The following is a 27,937-nucleotide window of genomic DNA, read 5'->3' as shown; positions in this document are numbered from 1 at the left end:
GTGCGTGAGAGACAAATGCGACCGGATCTCCCGTGGCCGTGTAGCCGAAATAAAGCTGAAGGCGCATCTTCTCCAGTGTCCAGTGGTTTAACTCGTTTGAGTGTTGAACGTAAACAGCCCGCCCCCGCACCAGGTGTCAACGCGGAGACGCGCTTCTCCGCGGGGACCAGCGCGCTTTCCAGGTCGGTCAGAAACTCCCCGCTCGGAGAAACGCACACCTTTCCTTTCCTGCCGCGGGGTGTGCCCGTAAAACACCAAAGTCCTAGCTTCGCCGGCCGGCTGCTTCGGTGTCCATTTCGTGTCTCCCGGTATTTGTCCCCGGGTGGTCGCGGCCGTCAGCCGGTTCACACGGGGGGCGTTTTCAACCCCCCGGGGCGCATCTCAAGCCCTCAGGTCGCGGCGCTCGTCAGAAAAGACGATAACGGCGCTCAGGTAGGAGCTCGTATCCCGTCGGCGGGGTCTCACTTCGTCGTTTTGGCGGCTGAAGTTCATTAGAAACACGACGGCAAATCTCTGACATTAACTCCGTTTCCGTTTCGGGTGTACTACAGGCGCGGAGAGAGAAACTTGCTCAAGGAAAGGACCAGACTGGCGACAACAGTTCTGTATCTTCCAGCTTGCGGGGTGTCTGCGGGGACAGGGGTCCGAGTGAGCGCGTCTTTGCGGTTTTTATAGTGATTTAGATAGGGACGGGAGACAGTCGGGTGCCGAGACGCCCGAGTTAACCCGAACGCGTCCCGATGAGGTCGGGCGGGAGGATGAGACCGGACAGTTATTTATATATTTTATCTTTCATTATATCGTGGTATTCTGCCGTTTTCCCCATTTCCCGTCAGATTAGACGTCCGTCGCGATAGAGTCTTGGCACAGGAAAGTTTTTTTTCTTAGTCGATAAAACAAAGTTATTGGCTGAGGACAAGTGTCGTTCTGAACCGGGGTGTGTCGTTGTGTATTTTTAGGTCGAAATTAAACGGCTTTCCCGGGTGAAGGGACTATTCTGAATCTTTAATAGAACCGGAGTTTCTTGGGGAAAAAGAAGAGAGATCCCATGGCAACACTCTCAGAGTCAGATCTGAGTCGTCTTTGTTGGAGAAAAAAATGTCTTTTCCAGACGCTTCTGTTTTCTCTCAGGAGCGACAAACTTTCCTCACACAGTAGGGTAAATTGTTGTCTCTTGACTGTAAGCCTTCATTATTTTGGCGTTTCTTTCAGAGTGAAAATCCTTAATCCCTGCTCCGAGCACGTCGCCGGACTCTCGGGATTTAACGGTCGTAACGAGTCTCCATGAACAGCGCACCTTCTAGAAAAAATGGAGAAATGATCAGGACCTCACGGAGGTCACTTAGTCCTCTGATCCATCCTTTTTAAACTGCTTTAAGACATACAGGGGCTCAAGAGTCTGTCCCAACAAGCAACGGGTGCAAGGCAGGGTACACCCTGGACAGGACACCAGCCCATCACAGGACACACTCACACACACACCCTGGACAGGACAGCAGCCCATCACAGGACACACACACACACACACCCTGGACAGGACACCAGCCCATCACAGGACACACACACCCTGGACAGGACACCAGCCCATCACAGGACACACTCACACACACACCCTGGACAGGACAGCAGCCCATCACAGGACACACTCACACACACACCCTGGACAGGACACCAGCCCATCACAAGACACACACACACTGTTGGCCCATTCATTTCAGGTAAGGTGAAGACGAGCTCAATATTTTTACATCCATCACTGCTGGGTGAAAGGACAAGCGCATGTCTTTACTGGATTTATCTGGATTCGCCAATCCTGAGCTCCTGAAACCTCTGTGTCACTGTCAGCCTCCCCCGCAGCACACATCTGAGATGTTGATCAGCCCGGAAGGAAAGTCAGGTGTCGGAATGTAAACACTCTGGCACGAAGCCCTGGTCTCTCTTCTGCTGACACAGCTGGGGAGGGGGGGGGGGCGGTCTTAGCACACAGAAACCACCAGGGGGCGCCGGTGAGGCCTTGGCCACTCGTGCCCGGGACAGAGTGGTGGTTTTCACCTGGATCTTTCCATCCCGGCCCTCTCCGGGCAAAGAGGGGGGTGAAATCGGGGGGCGGGGGCTCTTTTGTGGGGGCGCAGGCTGTGTAAAGGGGACCATGGGCCTGGCTCTGCTGTCGGCTGTGGGAAAACCGGATTGTTTACACTGTCAAGCCCTGGCGTGACAAGAGACATAGGGGCCGGAGCCCGTGTGGGGGCTGCTTCTGAGCTGTCAGCGCTCCAGGGACACAGAGCAGCTCTGGGAACATAGGGGCTCCTTCTTGTGTAACACTGCAGGGTGTCGAAGTGCGCGCCTCCCTGTGTGTACAACACAAACAACACACAGTGACTACAGACAGGAACATAGGCATCGGATAACACCAGCAGCACACAGTGACTACACACAGGGACACGATCATCACACAACACCAGCAGCACACAGTGACTACACACAGGGACACGATCATCACACAACACCAGCAGCACACAGTGACTACACACAGGGACACCATCATCACACAACACCAGCAGCACACAGTGACTACACACAGGGACACCATCATCACACAACACCAGCAGCACACAGTGACTACACACAGGGACACCATCATCACACAACACCAGCAGCACACAGTGACCACACACAGGGACACCATCATCACACAACACCAGCAGCACACAGTGACCACACACAGGAACACGATCATCACACAACACCAGCAGCACACAGTGACTACACACAGGGACACCATCATCACACAACACCAGCAGCACACAGTGACTACACACAGGGACACCATCATCACACAACACCAGCAGCACACAGTGACTACACACAGGGACACCATCATCACACAACACCAGCAGCACAGTGACCACACACAGGGACACGCTCATCACACAACACCAGCAGCACACAGTGACCACACACAGGGACACCATCATCACACAACACCAGCAGCACACAGTGACTACACACAGGGACACCATCATCACACAACACCAGCAGCACACAGTGACTACACACAGGGACACCATCATCACACAACACCAGCAGCACACAGTGACCACACACAGGGACACCATCATCACACAACACCAGCAGCACACAGTGACTACACACAGGGACACCATCATCACACAAAACCAGCAGCACACAGTGACCACACACAGGGACACGCTCATCACACAACACCAGCAGCACACAGTGACCACACACAGGGACACCATCATCACACAACACCAGCAGCACACAGTGACTACACACAGGAACATGATCATCACACAACATTGACAAATTACTGTCACTGAAATTTGTTTTCCTTGTTGAATAAGTTTCTGGATGAGAAACATTTTCTACTTTTGTGTAGGAACTGAGACATTTCTATACAGCTCTGAATTTTGTTTTTGCTTTGATGAGGAGCTCCTGCCCTGTGTATGTAGATCAGTTCCCTGTGTCTCATCTGCAGCTCACCTGCTGACACATTATGATCATTGTCTCTCCACAACTCTCGTTTCTCCTTCTGTATCACTGAACCGCCACAGCCGTTTCCCATCTCTTTTCTTGCCTTTAGGTGATTGGAAGCACAGTGGTTTCCTGATTGTTGTGCACAGCTGGACTGGGACCCCTGTCAGCTCCCTCTGAGAGTCTGTCCTCTCTGGAGATACACTGCCCCCCCCTGCAGCACAGCTCCTCCCTCCAGAGGCTCTGTGAGGGGCAGGGAGAGAGACGCCTGGTGGACTCACCTGGAGAACCCCGGAGCAGAAGAAGCTCTGGACTGCTGGACACCAGGCAAAGATCCCCACTGAAAAGGACAGGACACACAGCTCAGTCTCCATTGACAAGGACAGGACACACAGCTCAGTCTCCATTGACAAAAAGACAGGACACACAGCTCAATCTTCATTGACAAGGACAGGACACAGAGGTCAGTCCCCCACTAACGAGGACAGGACACACAGCTCAGTCTCCATTGACAAGGATAGGACACACAGTTCAGTTTCTATTGACAAGGACAGGACACACAGCTCAGTCTCCATTGACAAAAAGACAGGACACACAGCTCAATCTTCATTGACAAGGACAGGACACAGAGGTCAGTCCCCCACTAACGAGGACAGGACACACAGCTCAGTCTCCATTGACAAGGATAGGACACACAGTTCAGTTTCTATTGACAAGGACAGGACACACAGCTCAGTCTCCATTGACAAGGACCGGACACACAGCTCAGTTCCCATTGACAAGGACAGGACACACACCTCAGTCTCCATTGACAAGGACAGAACATACAGCTCAGTCCCCCACTAACTAGGACAGGACACACATCTCAGTCTCCATTGACAAGGACAGGACACACAGTTCAGTCTCTATTGACAAGGACATGACAGACAGCTCAGTCTCCATTGACAAGGACAGGACACGCAGCTAATTTCCCATTGACAAGGACAGGACACACACCTCAGTCTCCATTGACAAGGACAGGACACACAGCTCAGTCTTTTATTCAGAAGGACAGGACAGATATCTTAAGCCCCTTTGTCACGGACACCATGAACACCTCACCGATCTTGAACTACACAGAAATCATTAACAACATTGACAGCAGTGATTTCATCTTGTTTGCGCACTCCCTCACCAGCCTGCGCGTCATCATGGGCTACGTGGTCATCTGCATCAGCCTGCCGGCCAACTGCCTGGCCATCTACGGCCTCTACCACCTGATCAAGTCCGACCACGTCATCCCCGTCTACATCATCAACCTGCTCATCTCCGACCTCCTGCAGCTGCCCTCCAACCTGGCCAGCAACATTTACGTCAAGTTCGACTTTCACCTCTACACCGACGTTTTCGTCCGCGTTCTGCTGTCGATCTTTTTCCTGGGCGTGTCGGGCAACATCGGCTTCATGGTGTGCATCGCCCTGGAGCGGTACCTGGTCATCGTCCACCCTCTGTGGTACCGTCTTCACCGCAGCATCCGGATCACCGTGCTGGTCTCTCTTGTTGTCTGGGCGCTGTGCATCTTCTGCACCATCATCATCTCCTACACGGAGGTGTACGCCATCTACCTAACTGGGCACATCCTGTGGATAGTCATCCTGGCCGTTTCCTTGTTCCTTCTCGTCTTCTCCTACATCTCCACCAGGAGGGCGATTGCCAGGGCCATCGCTGTCCCGGATGTGGAGAAGAGGAAGATCCTGCACGTGCTGACCCTGGTCCTGACCACCTACATCGTGCTCTTCCTCCCCTATCTTCTGTTCCACTTCCTGTTCTTCAGCGGCGTCCTCAAGACCCTGTACACGCCGGAGAACGCCAACGTGTTCGCGGTGTGCCTGACCGTGGCATCGCTGCTGATCACGCTGAACCCCGTGGTGGACCCGGTCCTGTACTTCCTGCTGCGGACCAAGGTGCGAGGGACGCTGGGCTCGTCGCACTGGCGGCAGCGGGTGATCAGACTCGTGAGCCTCTGGGGGAGGCCTGTGGTCGAGCCTGGCGAGGAGGCGGCGGCGGCGGCGGAGACGGGGGTGCCCGCCCCATCCATCGCCATATCCCGCATCTGACGGAGGACGCCAGGGGATTGTGGGCAAGCGCCCCCCCCCGCTGGTCTTTACGGGAGAGGGGCACGGGCATGCACCCAGCCCCATTCCCAACCCATGGGGCGGGCGGTCCGCAGGATCCCGGGAGCACCAGTGGGATTCTGGGGGCACGGGGTACGGGGCGCCCTTCCATGCCGGGAAAGTGCCGGCGAGTCTCACGACCGTTGCGCCGGTGTGTCAAAGACCGGTGACGCAGGAGCAGAGTGCTCTTCCTGCTCAGGGGGATTGGGGCTGATACGCCGGGTTTGAAGGCCGATGTTCAAAAGGGCGAGAATCGTTTGTTGCGAGAAACATTTCTGCTTTGCTTTTTGTTTTGTTTTGTTTTGGGGGGGGTTCCCAAGACTTCCTGTTGGCGTGAGTCTCTTAGGGAGAGTGAAATCCTGTTGCACTCCGAGCTCGATCACCAGTATCCTTCTTCCCCAGGGACACCTCCCCCCTCTCACATTTCTCTCACAGCTCAGGGTTCCTTCATTATTTTCACTGTCCACTGACTGTGAATTCTTTCAGAATTCAGCTGCAGAATTGAAGTGACATTTTGCAGACAATAGTTCTCTTACTTCACTTGTGCCATTTTACAGTGCAGTGCAGTTCTCGTACCATAAAGACATTTAGTTACTCTAATAGCCTGTGTAGTTGAGCCTTTTTAATAGTTTAATAGCTTGTAACTTTTCTTCTGTTATGCTTCTTTTAACTCTTCTTAGGCAACGTTGTATTGTAATGTATTGCCATGAATAAAGGGTCTGCTAAACAAATAAAAAATTAATAAATTTAATAATAAATGAATTTTTCAATTAATGACTTTCAGAGTCTTCAATCAAGCTTTAATCAACCCTGTTTCCTGTTTTTGGTTCTTATTGTTGCGAGAAATTCTTTAACAGAGGACTAGGAGATTGCCTGGTGTAGATTCAGCCTTTATTGAGCTCAGTACACACAGGGACACAGCGCTGGGACTCTCCTGCAGGACAGACACACTGCTGGGCTCTCCCAGCTCTTATATCAGTACAAACACGTGATCGAGGACAGTCCTGTGTGCTGTCAGTCTGTCCTGAGCTCAGCACACACTGGGACACAGTTGCTAGTTTAGTTCTTGCTAGCTGTGTTGTCACACTGTGAGTTCTTTGGCCATTATATCAGGTGGGCTTTCAGTCTTGGTGCCATATCAGACAATGTTGGCTCTGTGTGTCTAGATCGGCCTCGCAGATAAAAGCTAAATCTGCAAACAAACAGCTTCCTCTTTGATTTGTACAAGTGCAGAAAGCTTGTTTCCTGCAAAGAATGCTCACTTCCTCTTTCCTGTCATGCTCTTTGGTTTTGTTGTTAAACGCTTTGCTCTCACGACAGGCTCAAGCTAAAAACTAGAGCTGACATTCATGAAATATGAAGATATGTAGCCGTGTTCAATATTTCAAAATATTAGAGAGTGGAGTTTGAGCTGACCAAGGAGACACATAGACAGGACAGGAGGGGCAGACGAGGCAGAGAGAGGCGACATGTCCCTGTGTTCACATGTCCACAGAGAGCCACTCCTGTCCACAGCAGGGTCAGTGTCCACCTCAGGACAGCCAGGGACACTTTGTGATCAGCGAAATTAAAACATGAGCAGAGGCTCAATCCAAGTCAAAAATCTTTATCTTCCCTGTCTGGCGTTTGCACAGTCACGTGATGGGCTGCTCAGTCATATTCATGGTAGAAAGTTCAAATGCGAAGGAATCTACATTTTTATTGCAGATGATTTCTCGTGCCCGCCATGTCCTTCGCCATTTGTTCTCTCATGGTCTAAGAAAGTGTGGTTGTGTCCCCGGCAGGGACAGGGAGTGAGACATTTTGGCAGACTCACGTGAAGAACATCACCTTCAGAACAGAAGGCAGGGAGACACAGGTCTCCACATCATTGCTGTAGGCAAGGACAGTAAAAACATATTACAATGGCCTGCCACTAGAGGTCAGAAAAGGCCTCCAGTCACTGTAAAGAGACACATCGGGTGAATATTAGTTAATTGGATAACAGATGAAAGTCCTGTGTGGCTTCAGCCTTTACTGATGCCTGTTCCCCACCAGTGGCGTAATCTTATAGTTACTATTTGCTTCTAGGTCTAGCTAGTTAGTCATAACAAGTGTTACATGGGTGTGATTATAGGAATGTTTGGTATATAAAAATCTTCTCGGTATTAGCTGGTGGTTGGACCTGATGATGTAAAAATCATCACGGGGAAGGTATAACAGCATTGCACCTCCGAGTTTTTTCAATAGACTGAAACACCAGGTCCGTCCCTAATGCACTTCCTCAACACACTACCTCATCCCCCTGCTTCCAGAAGCCGTTCTCATTCGACTTTGAAATATATCAGCTCGTTCGTTTCCGATGGGCCAGGAAAAGAATGCTTCCAGCATATGTTTCCCCTCCATTCATACAAACCTGAAGTTCACTAGCAATAACAACACCCAGAAAGAACGATGGAGTGTTTTGGTCAAACTTCGGCTGAACCCTCTTGGCTGAGGGCTGACCTCCTGGCCAGAGGATGAGGGGGCTAGGAGACCCCCCATTCAGAGTGAGGGTTGACCAGGGGACAGCAGCAGGAGTGGAGATGGGGGAGGAGGAGGGATGCAAAGATGTATATAAGGAAGAGAAGTGGGTTAAATATAGTGCTTGTAATGTTTTAGGTGAGAAAATTATGACGGGAGTAATTAAGAATTACTGACAGCCGAGTCTGATTGAACTTGGCTGTTGTCATCCCTCCCGAACGTCCATCATAAACTCCATAAACCCCATGAGGATTTGTGGCTAATAACACCGAATCTAGACGTCTGTGTGGTGCTGTCTGGCCTCAGTTCTTGGGAGAATCAAAATCTGCCAGAGTGCACGATGAACGCATCAGAAAGTTGCTGTGGAGCAGCTCTGCACAGGAGTCAGGCGCATGAGCAGCACAGACACACACAAACACACACACGCTGCAAGGAGAGTCTTAATGAGAAACCAGAACTTGCTCTGAGGGGAAACAGGCGCTGACGCAAGAGAGGACAGAGAGTGTCTGCCCTGCTGCTCCGACCGGCAGTGAGAGACACCGAACTTCGGGCCTCTCCTGGGACGCCTCTCGAAGAAAAGCCTTCTTGGGCTATCTTCTTCACAGCTCCTCCAGGTAGGACGATAGTCTCCTATCATCTGTGTCTTTCTGTCCCGCGTTTGAAGAAGCAGATCCAGGGCAGGGGCCTGGTTGACCAGCAGAGGCGTGTGCTCCTTAGCTGATCTCGCTGCCGCGGTTAGGAAACAGCCCACCTGGCCCATGTCATGGTGTCACAGGGAGGGTGACTATCTTCGGGTCTGCTCCCCACCTGAACTCTTCGCTAACTCATTCGCCCGTCACGGGCTCAGCCGGTCCAATGCAGGCCCCACTTCTGCAGTTACTGAGAGACCTCCAATACTTCCTGGATTCAGTGTACCAAGAGGACTGGAGCTCTGGGAAAGGGAGTAAGAGGGTCCTGAGCAATGCTTTCTGTGAAGCAGCCGACAGCAGACTGAAGCAGCACAAGGACGGGGAGAAATCGGAGGAAAGTCCTTCTGAGAAAGAACCTTGTGCTGGAGACCTGTGATTCAGTAGCAATAAGAACTGTAGAAACTGTACTTTCTGAAAATTTGTGGGTGTAAAGCCTCTTGGTTACATACTCTCAGGTTACTATTAGCTCCCTGAGATCGCATCACACATAGCGTATTAACTTCATGTTTTTTCTTTCATATCACAAGCTGATCGCCTGTGGTAGTAAGTGAGAAACTCTGAATGTGATTCTGCTGTGACAACCTCGCTGGGGTGATTCTCTGAGATGGAGAGTCTTCTGTCTTACTCCTTGCAGAATATTGTGATGCAATTGCTCTTTTTTGTACAAGTGGGAGAACAAGATCCACCGTCCATCAGCTCAGATGATATCACTCCTTTACATACATTTGTCTAGGACTGATGGCATTGCTTTTATAATTTCCTTGAGCTTCTGAATGTGAAGTATAAAAAGGAAACACGACTGTGTGTAAAACTCTATGTATATGTACTACAAAAGATCCATATTCTATTTTCTCCAACTTTTCTCCTTCTATTTGGATGAACAGATATCCTGCATCTCCTTGATTACTGTGGACTGCGGTACCAGGACCCTTTGAAACAGTGCTGAGAGTCTGCCTCCTCTGGAGTACACACATCTCAGTCCCCCGTTGTCAAGGACAGGACACACAGCTCAGTCCTTATTGCCAAGTACAGGACACACAGCTCAATCTTCATTGACAAGGACGGGACACACAGCTCATTCTCCATTGATAAGGACAGGACACAGAGCTCAGTCTCCATTGACAAGGACAGGACACGCACCTCAGTCCCCATTGACAAGGACAGGACAGACTTCTCAGTCCCCTATTGACAAAGACACCATGAACTGCTCAAGCTCTGCTGACAATCAAACAATCTTCCAGCCAATTGTGATCTTCAGAACTGTCACAAACTTGTTCGTCTTCTGCGTCGGGCTGCCAGTCAACTGCCTGGCCATTTACGGCCTGTGTCGCCTGGTGAAGTCTGGCATGGCGGTCCCCGTCTACGTCATCAACCTGCTCGTCTCCGACCTCCTGCAGCTGGCGGTGAAGCCCGTCCTCATCGCCAGACGCCTCAGCCCCTGTCCCGGGCTCCAGTTGCAGAGGGCGTACGCCGCCAGTAAGATGATCCATTTCTTCGGGCTGTGCGGCAGCATTTGGTTCATGGTGTGCATCGCGCTGGAGAGGTACCTGGTGGTGGGCCGCCCTCTGTGGTACCGGAGCCACCGCGGGCTCTGGCGCACGGGGCTGGTGTCGCTGGCCGTGTGGGCCTTCACCCTGGCGGTGGGCGGTCTGTACGTCCTCGGCCACCTTGTGGTCACCGTTTCTGAGGGGGCGGAGCTGCTGTTCCTGCTCATCCCCTACTTCCTGCCCTTCCCCCTGCTGGTGTCCTCCTGCGCTGCCACCGGGAGGGCCCTGTCTGGCCCCGGCGCTGGCGTCGTCTCAGCCAGGGAGAGGAGGAGGGTCCTGCAGACGCTGGGCCTCGTGCTGGGGGGGTACGCCGTGCTCTTCCTCCCACGCTACCTGGCGAGGTGGCTCCTGTGGGCCAAGGGCGACAGCCGCCCGGCTCAGCTCTTCTACAGGGTCACGGGCGAGCTGGTGGGCCTGAACCCCCTGCTGGACCCAGTCCTGTACATCTTGGTGAGGAAGGACGTCAGCAGCCGGCTGGGCTGCCCCTCTTGCTGTGGGAGGCCGACAGGTCGAGCAGCCAGCGGGGAGCCCCTGGACACTGGGCCGGAAGATGGCGAGACTGAGCGGACACTCTCTTGTGTTGTTTCGAGTGTCTGAGTCTACAAATAGGTCCAAAAACAGGTGCAGTGCTCTGTTCCTAACAATTGACCAGGTGTGGGGTTTAAACCCACACAGCCTTTCACTCATTGGGGTTTAAGGCTAACACCTTAACCACTTGGCCATCCTGATTGTAGAAGGAGGAGAAGGAGGGTTTATAGAGTCATGAACATAGATTCTTACTTAAATCCAGATTTTAAACTAGGCTCTGTTCAGTGTGAGTTTCTCTTATTCTTTGAGTTTGGTTTAACTTTTTGTCATAAGAAGAGGTATACAAAAAGAGAGATGTTCTGATTTCATGAGGTATAACAGCTTACTAGGAACAGGGTTTGAACCCACGCAGACCCTTGTCCAACGGATTTTAAACCCAACACTTTAACCACTCGGTCACCCTGGCCCTACGGAGTCTACGTGCCACACAGTTCTAGTATAAAGATTTTCACTTCAGGGTCACGGGTCTTCAAGATGCCGGACTCGCTTTTCTCAGGACTCATTGCAATGAGAACCGCGTTAGTAGCTCCGTGTCCTTATCCGGTCTCTTTCAAATTGCGAGGGACGTTCGGTTATATACTGTGCGAACAGGAGAGACAAGGTAACAACCCTATATTAACGGGTCCTGCATATTAATTTACTGATCAGATGAATTGAAATGTTCTGATTCACAGCTCCTGCAGTTCGTGCTCAGGGCGGAGCTCGCGAGATGCAGTAGAAGCATTTTCGGTGTGTAGTTCTTAGTGCTTCCTTCACTGGTGCTCTACGGAGAAAAGATGAGAAAATATCTCTGATATATTTATTATATTTCTGCATTTTTATACCGATAAAGAAAAGCTGGATTCGAACCCACACCTCCAGGGGAGACTACGACCTGAACGCAGTACCTTAGACCGCTCGGCCACCCTGACTGCTGACATCACCCCCCAGCCGGTCACATCAGCCACCGCGACCCCAGTACGTTCCTCAAGTGTCACACTGGTGTTAGAAATACAGCGAGACTCCGGCATTCAGATCTGTCGGAGATGCGCTGGGTTTGATAAGCAAAAAATGTTCATGAAGGAGGTGGAACACTGCTGTGTATTTTCCTAATTTTGAGCCGTTCTGTGTGGCGCCTTGTTTCTCCTCAAAGACATTACTGAGGTGCTTCTCTGTTTAGGAGACTTAAATAGAATTCTAGTCCACCACCTTAACCACTCGGCCACAACTACACACGAATTCTCTACTTCCCCCGAACTAACACGGGCTTGTTCCCACGTAATTTCCACTCCAACCCGCTCTCTTCATGCTCAGTTTTGGGATTTCTATCTCTCTATACCGATCTAGGGGTATGATTCTTGCTTTGGGTGCAAGAGGGCCCAGGTTCAAATCCCAGATGAGCCTGTCTTTTTTTCTGTTATTATAGGATGACATATTTTTAAAATAATGAACTCTGAGTGGTTAAGGTGTCGCCACCACAGGAACTTAGTAAACCAGCCCTCTTCGGTAGCACAGCAGAGCCAGTGTCGTGAGGTTATAGCCAAGTGCTGTAGCTGACGGGCTGACTGCTGGTTTACAAGATCCGGTGGTGGAGACACCTTCACCACTCGGAGTTTATTATTTTAAAAATGTGTGAGTGAACATGAGCGTCATAGCGAGGGATCGAACTGTGTTTATCTCGTATTCGGCGTGGAAGTGAAGAACACGTGTGTGTGTGAGTGAACGTCTCACGCCCCATCTGTGATGGGCCCAAAACAACACCACCCCCTGCCCCGTGTGAGGATCGAACTCACGACCTTCAGATTATGAGACTGACGCGCTACCTACTGCGCTAATGAGGCTGGATGGCAGCTAAGCTCCAGTATGAACTCACTGTCAGAGCCACACCATCCACTGTCAATAAATCCCAATCTGTCATTTCGGATCTATCCCACTGCAGTGCGCGTCCTCAACAGCTAACTGCAGGGCCTCAGACTCAATGCATGTCCACACTCTGCTCTTTCTCATGGTCTACTATTTGTTTTTCTCACTACTACTACACACTTATTGTCCCACAACATATTGATGGCTCCTGTTGTTATTTATTGTTTGTAATGTACTGTCTCCATTGTGTGGTTGTGTCTGTTGTTGTCCAGGGAGATCAGTGAGAATAAGAATTCCAATGTACATGTACATATGGCAATAAAGTTCCCTACTCCTCTAGTCTACTCGTTTCAGATACACAGCAGATAAGAAGTGAGTTTGATATGTCTTCGTATTATCACATAATAAAAACTCCCTCTCAAATAAAATGATACAACAGACGTGCAGCCCAGTCTGATAGAAATGCAAATGTTAATTGACATGTTATTTGGATTCACCAAAAGGAAAAAGACACCCGTAGTCGGCAGGATTCGAACCTGCGCGGGGAGACCCCAATGGATTTCTAGTCCATCGCCTTAACCACTCGGCCACGACTACACGCTCGTTTTCTCCTTCTCCCGAACTGACACGGGTTCGTTCCCGCATCATTTCCAACCCAAAGTCTCTCTGCGTGATTAATTTGCTATTTCTATCTCTGAGAATATCTGAGTGCTTGGTACTGTTAAATAAGTGTACTATTAAATATTCCGTGTACAAAACACACCGCAGCTAAACGCCTCCTCATCAGTGAAATGTGGTGTTGAAATAAGAGCTTTATCTCACAACCTCGTACCTAGAGAACATCCTGTATGAGTCTAAAGAAGCCCACTGAAATGTTGTTTTTACATAAAATATTATGAGTTTTAAAGCTATTTTAAAAAGCTGAATTTTACTAAGACGTGAATATTTTATTCTCGGATGAAACCTTAAACAGTGACATTGGAGTATTTCCACCGAGAGATGATTTGAAAGCTTCTCATATCCGAATCGCAGACTTTACTAGGGTCTTTCGGTGCTGTGTTACACTGTTGTGTGACTGGTTCAGTCCAGTGTTATTGTCATAATGTTGTGTTACTGTATTCCGTACAGTGTTATTGACACAGTGTTTTGTTACTGTATTCAGAACAGTGTAATACTCACAGTTTTGTGTTACTGGTTCAGTACAGTAAAATTCTCACAGTGCTGTTACTGATTCAGTGTTGTGTTACTGTATTCAGTGCAGTGTCATTGACACAATGCTGTGATACTGTTTTCTGTTTTGATTTATAGTGTTGTGTTACAGTCATCTGTTTGACCTTCTATAATTATAAAAACTCTACAGTTCGGACACCTACTCTAATATTCGATCTTAAATTAAGGTCTGCTTCTTTGACAGTCTTCTCATGCAAAGAGTGTTAGACCCAAGTGCTCGTTTATAAAAGTCAGAGATCCGACTGATTTAACTTTATACCGATAGTTAGCAGCAAATTAATGAAGAAAACACAAAACGCGAGAAATACTGCACACATGTGGCCAGTTTTAAATGAGCTGTGTGATCTGATTTCTGTCAGACGTGCTTCTGTTAAACGCACAAGGACAAAAACAGCCCGGAGACTCCGATCAAGCAATGCGGCTTATGGCTCTCTCGGGGCCGGTTAGCTCAGTTGGTTAGAGCGTGGTGCTAATAACGCCAAGGTCGCGGGTTCGATCCCCGTACGGGCCAGTGAGTCTCAGTTTCACACGCCCACTATTAGTGACATTAGACTACTAGTCTACCGACGCAGAAATACACATCATGATGAAAAGACGACCTATGAATCAATCAGAATTACTTCCACTTCTCTTTACTGGTGGAAATCGCAGAAATTAACGGAATTGTTTCGTTTTCGGATGAACTTCTCAAAAGAGTCTCCCGCGTGACAGGCGGGGATACTCACCCCTATACTAACGAGGAGCGGGAGCTCTGTTTCCTGTCAGGAGACGTTTCCTCTCGGGGCTGATATTTCAGGATTTGGCTTTCATTTCGATTATCTTCAGAACGTGTTCCCAGCTGTGGTACCGCTACTGCTCCTCCACAGACGCTACTAACACGCTCGGAAACGATTATTTCAGCTTCGGTGTTGAGGTTTAAAACGTGTTAAGAAGTCCTTTCGACAGAGCACCGGCCAAGTGAGAGGAAATGGTGTGATGCTCCTAAACTGTTAGTGAGTAATATAAATTAATTAATGGTGAAGTAATTAATTTCAGTTTGTAGCCTATTTCCGTTGTACCCACTCTTGATGAAACCAGTCAGTTGAGTCACTTTTAAAGACACAACTACACTCACGAGGAGCGCGTATTTACCGCTGAGCGAGAGATCTGTTCACTGTCAGGAGACATTTCCTCTCAGGTTTGATCTTTTAGGTTTCCACGTTTAGTTCATCTTCATCTTTCTTTTTGGAGGAGAAATCGCAGAAATTAACGGAATTGTTTGGTCTTCGGATGAACTTCTGAAAAGATTCTCCCGCGTGACAGACGGGGATACTCACCCCTATACTTTTTGCAGGAGATTGTTATAAGAAATACGGATTAAATAAGACAAACATTCTAACTCAGATTTTCGGAAAAACTTTAAAATTGACCGACTGCCCCTTTGGAAAGGAAATGTATATAAGATCTCTCTCCCTGCTTCAGGAACTGTCATCACACTGGAGAGAAGTTACACGCGTCCATACGCGCTTCTGACAGGAATCGCAATAACAGCGCAGTGAAAGCAAACGGCGTTTTCACCTGCTTATTTGCACGTTATTGTTGGAAAATGCAAATGAACGGAATTCGTTATTCTTCTGATATGAGTTTAAACAAACGTTTAATTGTAAGTGAAGTCAGCTTGTTAAAAATGAAACCAACGCCTCGTCGGAGAAACGTACCCCGGTTTACGGCGTGAAAAACGGGGATCCTCCTGAGCGCCACACTGACGGCGAGTGATCGCGGTGAAGTTAGCTTGAAGTAATGAATTGATTACTTAGATACGTGTCCAATAACATGACGTTTCTTCTTACGGGTGAGTAATTACAAGAGTTTGAGCCCCGTTCATGGTGAAATGTTAAACAATCGGCAATCTGTGCAGGAAAGAAGCCCATCTAAAAAGAGCACCGGGGCACAAGCTTGTCTTTAATCCCAGTGAAGGTTTGGGGGTTCAGAGAATAAGTTGTGTTGGCGCTTGTAAAGGTGCGCTAAAGAAAAAAATCTGAGATGAAGCGCTACAGATGCACTTACATTTAGCGCACTGCTGACACAACTGTAGCCTCTACGCGAGACCGAAATAGCGACCTGTTCGCCTGATCGACAGAAGGATCTCCTCACGAAGCTCTATCATTTATAAGTGTTAATTAATTTACTGATCAGATGAACTGAAATGTTCTGAATCACAGATCCTGCAGTTCGTGCTCAGGGCTGAGCTCGCGAGATGCGCTCTCTTCGTGATTAAGTTGGTGTATTTCTATATATTTATAAAGATTAAGAAAAGCTGTGCTTGTCAGGAGTGGGATTCGAACCCACGCCTCCAGGGGAGACTGCGACCTAAACGCAGCGCCTTAGACCGCTCGGCCATCCTGACTACTGATGTAGGTTCCTAGAGTGTCAAACTGGTATTATAAATACAGCGAGACTCCGGCATTCACATCTGTCGGAGATGCGCTGGGTTTTATAAGCAAAAAAAAATTGTTTATGAAGAAGGTGAAATACTGAAAAACTGCTGTGTATTTTCCTCATTTGTAGCCACCACTGCGGGCTATACACAATATGATAATATTGCAAATATTGTATTATTTTCCGCTGCAAACAATTCCTAATAGTTTCCAAACTATAAGGCAAACAATTCCTATATAACAATTCCTTATATATTCACACCTGAAGAAGGCTCCACAGCCGAAACATTGTGTTTTCTTTCGTCCTTTTTTTCAGCATGGAATAAACCTATTACTTGTTCCTTATAGTTACAACATTTAATCTTAATATTCCATATTAAGTGGATTTAAAAATGATAAACAGTAGGAAAACAGATTAAATGAAGACTCAGGAAAACTCAGCTGCAGATGCTTTCCTCACGGGGTGTGTATCTCTCCCGCCCTGAATTAGACGCTGGCCCGTCTCAGGTCTGTGGAAAATCTCCACAGTCTGACTTGCTCACGGTCAGAGGCAACAACGTGAGCCCCAGTGGCCTAATGGATAAGGCACTGGCCTCCTAAGCCAGGGACTGTGGGTTCGAGTCCCATCTGGGGTGTTCTCTTTTAAGAGCTCTGTGACGAGTAAACAGCTTCACTGTGTATGTTAATGAACTTTCTTTAATATAGCGCCTTTAAAGGTGGCTACTCAAAGCGCTTTACAGAATGACCACAACAATAAATGTCTGCGTGGGTTCAATCCCCACTCCTGGTAGACTCTTGTTTTGAACTTGAGTTTTTAATCCACTTCATATGAGGTGCCAAGGCATGCAGTCTTATAGGTGGATTTACCAAAAGGAAAAATAGAGGTTTCACAAAAGCAGTTTTGCATGGCTTGTTGGTCTAGGGTTATGAGTCTCGCTTTGGGTGCAAGAGGTCCTGGGTTCAAGTTCCGGATGAGCCTGTCTTTTCTTCTATATTTGTTGGAAGAAATATCCAGCCCTCCTCGGGAGCACAGCAGTGCCAGTGTCGTGAGGTTATAGCTGGGTGCTGCAGCTGACGGGCTGACTGCTGGTTTACAAGACCCGGTCGTGGAGACACCTTCAGCACTCTGAGTTTATCTGCTGCTCTCATGTATCATTATGTTAAAAACGTGCGAGTGGACACCGAGCATCATAGCGAGGGATCGAACCGTGTTTATCGCGGATTAAACATCTCGTATTCGGCGTGGAAGAGAACACACGTGTGTGTGAGTGAACATCTCATGCCCCACCTATGAAGAGCCCAAAACAGCAGAAATCCCTGCCCCGTGTAAGGATCGAACTCACAGACTTCCGATTATGAGACTGACGCACTACCTACTGCACTAACAAAGCTGGGTTCTGGGTGTGCTCCAGCTCATGTCGAAATGAATATTATATATATGAACATTATTTCCGTGTGACTGTATAATATAAAAAAGCCAAGTTGAAGGAGTGGTCTGTGGTCTTCAACTCTGGAGACCCTGGGCTGTACAGGAAAGCCAGATGTGACCTGGAGAGGGCCCTCAGACATCCCCTCCTTTGTTTTAAGGGCCTGCCTGTCCTGGAGGGAGGTCTCCTGTTGCAGGACTGAGTTGCCCATACTTGCCTGCCGGCCTTCAAAGAGGTACTGGGCTCAGGAGCAGAGTGGGGTCCCCAGCCCAGGTACTGGGGAGCCCTTGTCCGGTTGAGTCTTTCGGCGATGACGCCGAAAGGAAGAGAGGAATGGGGTTTAGCTGGAGATGGAGATTTAAATTGCCGTTCCTGAGGTGCCTCTCTGTCCCCACGGCTCTCCCTTGAAGGAGAGCTGTCAGCCGACATGATCAGCAACCGGTCAAGTTCAAGCACAGGATCACGAATGAAGAGAACTGTAATACAGAGAGACTCCCTCTCAGATAAAATGAGAAGACAGACGTGCAGCCCAGTCTGATAGAAATGCAAATGTTAATTGAGATGCTGTTTGGATTTACCAGGAGGAAAAACACACTCATTGTCGGCAGGATTCGAAGCTGCGCAGGGAGACTGCAATAGATTTCTAGTCCAGCGTCCCGAAGTGTGAGCCCCAGTGGCCTAATGGATATGGCACTGGCCTCCTAAGCCAGGGATTGTGGGTTCGAGTCCCATCTGGGGTGTCATGTTTATAAAGCTCTGTGATGAGTGAACAGCTTCACTGTGTATGTTAATGAACTTTATTTGACATAGTGCCTATAAAGGTGGCTACTCAAAGTGCTTTACAGAATGACCACAACAATAAATGTCTGTGTGGATTCAATCCCCACTCCTGGTAGACTCTTGTTATGAACTTGAGTTCTTAATCCACTTCATATGAGGTGCCAAGCCATGCAGCCTTATAGGCGAGCATGAGGATTTTAAAGTCCACACAGAATTGGACAGGAAGCCTGTGCAGGGACTCCAGGACAGGAGTAATGTGATCACTTGCACTAGACCTGGTCAGGATTCTGGCTGCTGAGTTTTGGACATATTGGAGTTTGTTCACTGTGGATTTAGATACCCCAGCGAGAGAAGGGTTACAGTAGTCGGTTTAGGAAAACAGAAAGTAGTTCATTGCAGTTTGTAGTCTGTTTCTGTTGTTTCTGCTCTTGTTGAAGAACAGACACAGGGGGGAGTGTCTCTCTGAGGAAGAGTCCCGTCACCCCGCAAGAGAGAAGACCAGTCGATCAGATGTGCTCTGACACGGCAACATGAGGAAAGCTTTGTTTCAGGAGTGACACAGAGGGATTCTCTATCAGATGAAATGGTACACTAAACACGACTTTCACGACTTGTGAAAAGTATCACAACCTCTACATAAACGCATCTCGTGTATCCCTGAGCAAATTAATCACGCAGAGAGACTTTTTGTTGGAAATGATGCGGGAACGAGCCCGTGTCAGTTCGGGAGAAGATCAGAGAGGTGTAGTTGTAAGCGGGAGTTATGACCAAGCAGTCTGAGTGTGGATCGTGTCGTGGGTGAGGGGGGAAAAGTGTCTCTCACTTTCATCATTCCATCCCGAGAGTGTCTGTCCTCTCTAGTACATAGAGCGCAAAAGCTGGAGGATGTGGGCATCGATCCCGCTACCTCTTGTATGCTAAGCAAGCACTCTACCATTTGAGCTAAGCCCACTCGCAGCATACAAGATCAGCTCCCTCCCATCCACACTAAATCCCTCACAAGTCTTCTCACAAACTCGTGAAAAAAACACTTGAAATCAGAGCCCTCACGACTTCTCTGGCTCGTTGGATGGGGTTTGCTATTGAGTTGCGAGAGGTCCCGGCCTCAAATCTTACGAGGAAATCGTACGAGGAAAACAGCGCCTTCATTCACCTTCATTCCAGGTGAACTAAATTAGGAAACAGAATATCTGAGTGCTTGGTACTGTTAAATAAGTGTACTATTAAATATTCCGTGTACAAAACACACCGCAGCTACGCCTCTACTGACGACCTGCCGCCTCCGTCTGTGTCCAGATCCGAAGCAGTCGGTTCAGTTCGCCTGGGGTGTCTGGTGTATAAAAGGTGAGACAGTGGCCCGTACGGGGATCGAACCCGCGACCTTGGCGCTATTAGCACCACGCTCTAACCAACTGAGCTAACCGGCCTCCTGAGGTGTGTTTCCAGCTCTGACCCTGTACAAGTGAGACTGTAGACATTTTCCACAGACCTGAGACGGACCAGCGTCTAATTCAGGGCGGGGGAGGAACACACTCCCAGTCCCAGGAACCGCACAGTAACCAGGACGATCACAGGTCCGAGTTTAAATACGAGTGACAGCAGCTGGCGAATCCCACTGGTGACACAGCTTCTCTCATGTCTCCTTAGAGCACTAATGAAAGAAGTCGAAATGTACATGGAAATGTTCAAAATGTCTACAACCTTACGTATTTTGAATTACAGGTTTTATTCAGTAGGAAGTTTACTGTGACACGAGGTAAACCGGTGTCTATACGGGTTTCATTTCGATTATCTTCAGAAACGTGTTTTCAGCTGTGGTACCTCTACCGCTCCTCCACAGACGCTACAAACACGTTCGGAATCGATTATTTCAGCTTCGGTTTTGAGTTTTAAAACGCGTTAAGAAGTCCTTCCGACAGAGCACGGGCCAGGTGAGAGGAAATGGTGTTTTCACCGGCTCTCGGATGTGTAAAGACGCCCATAAACTGTTATTGAGTAATATACATTAATTAATGGTGAAGGAATTAATTTCAGTTTGTAGCCTATTTCTGTTGTTTCCGCTCTTGATGAAACCAGACAGTTGAGTCACTTTTAAAGACACAACTACACTAACGAGGAGCGCGTATTTTCCACTGAGCGAGAGATCTGTTCATTGTCAGGAGATATTTTCCTCTCTGGGCTGATCTTTTAGGTAGTTGAATTGAGAAACAGAGATGACTGTTTTATAAAAGGCGAGAGAGTGGCATTCAAATCAGTCGCAGATGCGCTGGGTTTTATAAGCAAAAAAATGTTTATGAAGAAGGTGAAATACTGCTGTGTATTTTCCTCATTTTTAGCCTCCACTTCCAGTTATACACAGTATGATAATATTGCAAATATCGTATTATTTTCAGCTGCAAACAATTCCTTATAGTTACAACATTTCATCTTATTATTCCGTATTAAGTGGATTTAAAGATGATAAATAGTAGGAAAACATTAAATGAAGACAATCGTTTCAACAACATGTAACGCTCCACGAGCGCCACCTAGCGATATTCTTTGGTCAGTGAATCAGCGCTGCGCTACCGGCTCTGTGTGGTGAGAACTGACGCGCTCTCTGAGTGGCGATCTTAAATTAAGGTCTGCTTCTTTGACGGTAACACACTTGTTATGTGTGATGCAAAGTGGGTTAGACCCATGTGCTCGTTTATTAAAGTCCGAGATCCTGACTGATTTGACTTTATACAGATAATTACCAGCAAATTGTCGAAGAAAACACAAAACGCGAGAATAAAAACTACTGCACACACTGCACACATGTGGCCAGTCTTAATGAGCTGTGCGATCTGTTGCTGTCAGACGTGCTTCTGTGTTAAACGCACAAGGACAAAAACAGCCCGGAGACTCCGATCGAGCGATGCCGCTGTGCTTTTCTCCCTTGGAAAGGTCACGTATTCCACGAGGTAGGCAAGAACACGCGTGCATGAGCAAACATGAGCCGTCATGAATCATTATTTTTAAAACGCGCGAGTGGACACCGAGCATCATAGCGAGAAATCGAAGTGTTTTTCGCGGACTAAACATCCCAGTGGGCATTGATTCGTCGAATATACGTATATTTACGGCGAAATTACGTCTATACGTATATATACGTCGCCTAGACGTATAATCAACGTCGAATTGCAACCGTAAAATCGACGACATGAATAAACGCATATATAACGTCGAAAACACATCTAACACAGTGCCTGAGGCTTTTTATTGTAAATTACGAAGTAAATTATTTTGGCAGTAATTAATTTACACGTGTATAATACATATAGTAAATATAATAAATTAATTACTGCCAAAATAATTTACTTCATGCACTGTGCAGAGTGCCGTATACTCCTAGTTGCGGCACACACGATACATACAGTAAAAAGCCTCAGGCACTGTGTTAGATGTGTTTTCGACGTTATATATGCGTTTATTCATGTCGTCGATTTTACGGTTGCAATTCGACGTTGATTATACGTCGAGGCGATGTATATATACGTATAGACGTAATTTCGCCGTAAATATACGTATATTCGACGAATCAATGCCCACAGCTTGGCATACAAGGGTTTTGCTGAGGGGGTCTTGCCACCTGCCTGAAAAAAAACAGTAAAATGTTTGAGTGCCTATAGAGTTTCTATTTTTATTTTCTTGACAAAAGTTGATACCATTTCCTGGACACCCCGTCCCCCATCAGTGCGCGGTGCCCGGGGAAAAATCTGTAGGGGGGCGTCTGAAATTCTGAGGGGGGAGTGATATTTCGGTTGAAACGGAGCTGTACGGTGCAGCTACCCAAATGAAATCTCGCAGCTATGCCATTGATTAGTGCTTCATGATAGAAGATAACGACTAGCAATCTGGTATTTGCGATGAAGTTCAGTTTCACATTTTTCGTCACTCTCACGGTTTGTATTGCCTTGAGCGAAAAGTACCATAAGCGTTCATTTTTGCAGCTACATGGACGTTCTGAATCGTTAATAAAAAAATGTTGTAAAACCAACAGAAAGCACAGACTGCTATAACTAGTCCTAGTTATATAACGATTTTAAGTATAATGATAAACTACTGCAAGGAATCGGTCTACCTGAGCAAACAGGATCGTAATGTTGACACTCAATAACGACACTGATATGTGCAGTTCCTGGACGGATAGCCCTCTTGCCCATCAAACAGACTGAGTGACTGTTCGTGTCATTTAGTGTTGTCTGACCATTGACAAAGTACAACTATTTTTTTAGGGCGCAAATTAAGTTAGGTAAATCTTTTTGCACAAAACTGAAGGGGCGACATTCCCCCCTCCCCCCGTGATGCCAGGCCTGTCCCCATCCTATTCCATAATGTCATTATATATAATACCATACAACAGTGACCGATCCTTACTAACTGCATGCGTTAAAATTGCACATCAGCTCATAGCAGGGGGCACATAGCCGCGATGTATTATCAATGTTAAATTTCAACCATAATATCGACAACATTAATAAACGCATACGTTGAGAAAATATCGAACCCAGCATATTTTCCGGTTATATACCACAATGCATTGCTAGTATTCGTTGGTCACCATTTTGGACACGTTTTTCAAATGTAGAAGTATATCTGCAAATATCTCAGCAATCCTCTTTTGACGAGTAAGTATGAACAATAATAATACTATCTGAATACATACAGATCTTTCTTAATATTATTTTGATTAAAATAGTACGTGAATAAGCAAAAAAATGGCACATAAAATAGTGTGAATGGGGAAGATGACACAATCGTTTTGCCGTTTCTCTTATTCTTATTCTATGTTGTACTTTCAAACTTTGGGTAATTAGGACAGACTTTATTGCTCAACTGCTATGATGCAAGCCAAATTTTATACATTTATTTCAGCTTTGAGCTTAGTAAACCGTTCATTTTTTAGATTATACTAAAGAAGATATTAATCATCATTTATTTGGGAAGTAATATTATATAATTTTCTCCTAGCTGCGGTGCTGAAGTCCCACCCTACATCAACAGAAAAAGAAATAAAGGAGCACGCAATGTGTTACTTGAAGAATGCATATGCAAGGCAGGGGGCCAGGAGATCTGGACTCTGAAAATAATAGGTTTTTGGTTCTAACAGGACAATTAGACAGGGTTTGCAAATAGTGGACAAAAATCGTCTTAACTTCCATTGTAATATTTTTTTTCTTGGAAATATAGAAGTTGTACATTTTAAAATGTATATTTGAATCAAAATGTGGTTTTGAGTTAGTGTGTTAATGTAATTAGTTTTGTGTTTGTCATTACTATACTGTATATTGCCATGTTACCAGAATTTGTAGCTGAAGTTTAAGCTAGTTGTGTTTTTTATGATTATTGCCCATATGTTGATTGTTGATTGATTGTATACAATGTATAATTTGAAATACGTATGTTTCAGGTGTGAATGTGTATTTTCAGAATAAATTTCTAAACCTAATCATTGGCTTGGTTTACTTGTTTCTACACCTATAAAATCTATCTTTGATGTATAATAGACCTCTAATGTTATCCGTATAATAGACCTCTAACCATATACGTATAATAGACGTCTAAAGTTATCCGTATAATAGACCTCTAACCATATACGTATAATAGACGTCTAAAGTTATACGTATAATAGACCTCTAACCATATACGTATAATAGACGTCTAAAGTTATACGTATAATAGATCTCTAACCATATACGTATAATAGTCCTCTAAAGTTATCCGTATAATAGTCCTCTAAAGTTATCCGGAACTCCAACCATATATGTATAATAGTCCTCTAAATTTATCCGTATAATAGAACTCCAACCATTTATGTATAATGAACGTCTAAACATAGACGTTTAATCGACGTATAACTTTAGACGTATATTAGAATTTCATTCTAGACGAATTGTAGACCACATTTAGACGTCTAAGTTATACGTTTAATAGACGTATATTATACGTCTTTTGCCCACTGATCTCGTATTCGGTGTGGAAGTGAAGAACACGCGTGGGGGAGTGAACGTCTCACGCCACATTTGGGAACAGCCCAAAAGAGCATGGATCCCTGCCCCGTGTGAGGATCGAACTCACGACCTTCAGATTATGAGACTGACGCGCTACCTACTGCGCTAACAAGGCTGGATGACAGCTAACCTCCAGTATGAACTCACACAATGTGATTTCCCATCAGTCGGTGAGATCCAGACCATTTGCTGTCACAATAAATCAGTGACCAAAACTCTCAGGGGGAACTTTCACAGTTAAAGATGTTTTAAGGAGCAATAATCACGCATCATGGGAACAAGTTAACATTTATTTCTGCTGAATAGAGAAGAAAAGACACAACGTTTCGGCTGTGGAGCCTTCTTCGGGTGTCGGGATCGGATCATCAATCACTGTAGATCATTACTTGCATTTAAAAAATCACACACAATCTCATTAAAATCTGTAATTCCACAGGAATGGGAGATGAAGCAACAAGAAGGTGACAACTGCAGCACCGGACCTGGACCGGTCCATCTCGGGTCACAGTAAATTTATTACTGAATAAAGGGATTTGAATATTGAAATCCCTATCCCTATCAATATCCCTATCATTATCGATATTGAAATCAGGGATTTCAAGCGTCTTTTCCCTGATCTGGCGATGCTCCCTGCTGGATATTGAATCCGCCTTGTGATCTCACCAATACTGTTTCTCCTTGATTCTGTTGCGAGTCCGTCTTTGAGATCCCACCTCGCACAAGTCCTTCTGGCTGAAATGGCTTCACTGCCTCAGCAGCGAGCTCTCGTCAGCCATCGACACGTCTGCGGCTCGCTTGGCCCTCCGACTCCCGATCTGCGGAGATGAGATTTGAGCAGAGAGCGCCGGAGCCGCGCTTCATGCGGAGAGGAGATGAGCAGGAGGCGCGGCTGTTGAACGCTTGACAGTCGCCCAGCGCTCTCTCCGCAAGGCGTGAACGCTGCTACAGGAGACCTGTCGGCACACAGAGCTCTAAACTCACTCCTGGAGGAGGCAGGAGGACGCTCAACCAGCTGAGCTCACCCTCCGCGCTGCGCCCTCCTCCTCCTTAGCATACTCAGCCCTATACTAAAGAGGAGCACGTGTCCGCTGTGGAGCCAGAGCTCTGTTTCCTGTCAGGAGACGTTTCCGCTGCGCCCTCCTCCTCGGAGTCACTGTGTGCCGCTTCTCCCCCTCTTACCGGCACCGTCACTGCCTGTCGTCTGCAGGGCGGTCCTGTATCGCCAGTCGCACTGCTATCCCGGGGGCTGAAGAGAGCTGAAATGAAGGAAATTCGTATTTAAATACAGTGCAAGTCTTCAGTGTGTTCTGGCACTTCCGGGTCTTCACTGAAGATAGTTGTTGTGTTCTTGAGAGTGATGGGACCGTGCACTGGTGGCTCTCGGGGGAAAACGGGGTTTCAATTGGGTGGAGCAATTGGGGGGTTCAGAGAATAAATTGTGTGGGCGCTTGTAACGGAGCGCTGAAGAAAAAGATCTGAGATGAAGCGCTACAGATGGACTTACATATAGCGCACTGCTGACACAACTGTAGCCTCTACACGAGACCGAAATAGCGACGTGTTCGCCTGATCGACTGAAGGATCTCCTCACGAAGCTCTATCATTTATAAGTGTTAATTAATTTACTGATCAGATGAACTGAAATGTTCTGAATCACAGCTCCTGCAGTTCGTGCTCAGGGCTGAGCTCGCGAGATGCGCTCTCTTCGTGATTAAGTTGGTGTATTTCTATATATTTATAAAGATTAAGAAAAGCTGTGCTTGTCAGGAGTGGAATTCGAACCAACGCCTCCAGGGGAGACTGCGACCTGAAGGCAGCGCCTTAGACCACTCGGCCATCCTGACTGCTGATGAATGTGCCTAGAGTTTCACACTGGTATTAGAAATACAGCGAGACTCCGGCATTCACATCTGTCGGAGATGCGCTAGGTTTTATAAGCAAAAAAATTGTTTATGAAGAAGGTGAAATACTGAAAACCTGCTGTGTATTTTCCTCATTTGTAGCCACCACTGCGGGCTATACACAATATGATAATATTGCAAATATCGTATTATTTTCCGCTGCAAACAATTCCTAATAGTTTCCAAACTATAAGGCAAACAATTCCTATATAACAATTCCTTATATATTCACACCTGAAGAAGGCTCCACAGCCGAAACATTGTGTTTTCTTTCGTCCTTTTTTTCAGCATGGAATAAACCTATTACTTGTTCCTTATAGTTACAACATTTAATCTTAATATTCCATATTAAGTGGATTTAAAAATGATAAACAGTAGGAAAACAGATTAAATGAAGACTCAGGAAAACTCAGCTGCAGATGCTTTCCTCACGGGGTGTGTATCTCTCCCACCCTGAATTAGACGCTGGCCCGTCTCAGGTCTGTGGAAAATCTCCACAGTCTGACTTGCTCACGGTCAGATGCATAAGCATGAGCCCCAGTGGCCTAATGGATAAGGCACTGGCCTCCTAAGCCAGGGATTGTGGGTTCAAGTCCCATCTGGGGTGTCTTCCTTTAAGAGCCCTGTGACAAGTGAACAGCTTCACTGTGTATGGTAATACACTTTTATTTAATATAGTGCCTTTAAAGGTGGCTACTCAAAGCGCTTTACAGAATGACCACAACAATAAATGTCTGCGTGGGTTCAATCCCCACTCCTGGTAGACTCTTGCTTTGAACTTGAGTTTTTAATCCACTTCATATGAGGTGTCAAGGCATGCAGTCTTATAGGTGGACTTACCAAAAGGAAAAATAGAGGTTTCACAAAAGCAGTTTTGCATGGCTTGTTGGTCTAGGGTTATGAGTCTCGCTTTGGGTGTGAGAGGTCCTGGGTTCAAGTTCCGGACAAGCCTGTCTTTTCTTCTATTATTGTTGGAAGAAATATCCAGCCCTCCTCGGGAGCACAGCAGAGCCAGTGTCGTGAGGTTATAGCCAGGTGCTGCAGCTGACGGGCTGACTGCTGGTTTACAAGACCCGGTCGCTGGAGACACCTTCAGCACTGAGTTTATCTGCTGCTCTCATGTATCATTATGTTAAAAACGTGCGAGCAGACACTGAGCATCATAGCGAGGGATCGAACCGTTTATCGCGGATTAAACATCTCGTATTCGGCGTGGAAGAGAAGAACACGTGTGTGTGAGTGAACATCTCATGCCCCACCTGTGAAGAGCCCACCCGTGAACAGCAGAAATCCCTGCCCCGTGTAAGGATCGAACTCACAGACCTCCGATT

The 27,937-nt window shown here is 47.0% G+C and overlaps 2 protein-coding genes and 9 non-coding genes across 11 annotated transcripts; 6 read left to right on the top strand and 5 right to left on the bottom strand.

Moving 5' to 3' along the window:
• The first annotated feature begins 184 nt into the window (after nucleotides 1-184).
• On the top strand, nucleotides 185-6,365 carry LOC102686184 (G-protein coupled receptor 4-like). Its single transcript, XM_069188210.1, has 2 exons — nucleotides 185-432; nucleotides 3,605-6,365. Exon 2 carries the CDS (start codon nucleotides 4,584-4,586, stop codon nucleotides 5,589-5,591), a length of 1,008 nt encoding a protein of 335 aa, XP_069044311.1. The 5' UTR covers nucleotides 185-432; nucleotides 3,605-4,583; the 3' UTR covers nucleotides 5,592-6,365.
• Nucleotides 6,366-8,240: 1,875 nt separating this feature from the next.
• Nucleotides 8,241-14,092, top strand: LOC102685983 (G-protein coupled receptor 20-like). Its single transcript, XM_006643298.3, has 2 exons — nucleotides 8,241-8,764; nucleotides 9,724-14,092. Exon 2 carries the CDS (start codon nucleotides 10,039-10,041, stop codon nucleotides 10,981-10,983), a length of 945 nt encoding a protein of 314 aa, XP_006643361.1. The 5' UTR covers nucleotides 8,241-8,764; nucleotides 9,724-10,038; the 3' UTR covers nucleotides 10,984-14,092.
• On the bottom strand, nucleotides 12,722-12,794 carry trnam-cau (transfer RNA methionine (anticodon CAU)). The gene has a single exon. It is a non-coding gene; the product is annotated as a tRNA-Met (tRNA).
• Nucleotides 13,332-13,413, bottom strand: trnas-aga (transfer RNA serine (anticodon AGA)). The gene has a single exon. It is a non-coding gene; the product is annotated as a tRNA-Ser (tRNA).
• Nucleotides 14,093-14,483: 391 nt separating the features above from the next.
• trnai-aau (transfer RNA isoleucine (anticodon AAU)) lies at nucleotides 14,484-14,557 on the top strand. The gene has a single exon. It is a non-coding gene; the product is annotated as a tRNA-Ile (tRNA).
• Nucleotides 14,558-16,349: 1,792 nt separating this feature from the next.
• On the bottom strand, nucleotides 16,350-16,432 carry trnal-uag (transfer RNA leucine (anticodon UAG)). Its single transcript has one exon. It is a non-coding gene; the product is annotated as a tRNA-Leu (tRNA).
• Nucleotides 16,433-17,025: 593 nt separating this feature from the next.
• Nucleotides 17,026-17,098, top strand: trnar-ccu (transfer RNA arginine (anticodon CCU)). Its single transcript has one exon. It is a non-coding gene; the product is annotated as a tRNA-Arg (tRNA).
• Nucleotides 17,099-18,557: 1,459 nt separating this feature from the next.
• trnar-ccu (transfer RNA arginine (anticodon CCU)) lies at nucleotides 18,558-18,630 on the top strand. The gene has a single exon. It is a non-coding gene; the product is annotated as a tRNA-Arg (tRNA).
• Nucleotides 18,631-20,023: 1,393 nt separating this feature from the next.
• Nucleotides 20,024-20,097, bottom strand: trnai-aau (transfer RNA isoleucine (anticodon AAU)). Its single transcript has one exon. It is a non-coding gene; the product is annotated as a tRNA-Ile (tRNA).
• A 4,650-nt stretch (nucleotides 20,098-24,747) lies between these two features.
• trnam-cau (transfer RNA methionine (anticodon CAU)) lies at nucleotides 24,748-24,820 on the bottom strand. The gene has a single exon. It is a non-coding gene; the product is annotated as a tRNA-Met (tRNA).
• A 2,320-nt stretch (nucleotides 24,821-27,140) lies between these two features.
• Nucleotides 27,141-27,213, top strand: trnar-ccu (transfer RNA arginine (anticodon CCU)). Its single transcript has one exon. It is a non-coding gene; the product is annotated as a tRNA-Arg (tRNA).
• Nucleotides 27,214-27,937: the final 724 nt, after the last annotated feature.

Source organism: Lepisosteus oculatus, chromosome 4 (genome assembly GCF_040954835.1).
Source record: "Lepisosteus oculatus isolate fLepOcu1 chromosome 4, fLepOcu1.hap2, whole genome shotgun sequence".
Lineage (NCBI taxonomy): Eukaryota > Metazoa > Chordata > Actinopteri > Semionotiformes > Lepisosteidae > Lepisosteus > Lepisosteus oculatus.
Note: the sequence above shows the minus strand (reverse complement) of the source record. Positions and strands in the feature narration are given on the sequence as shown.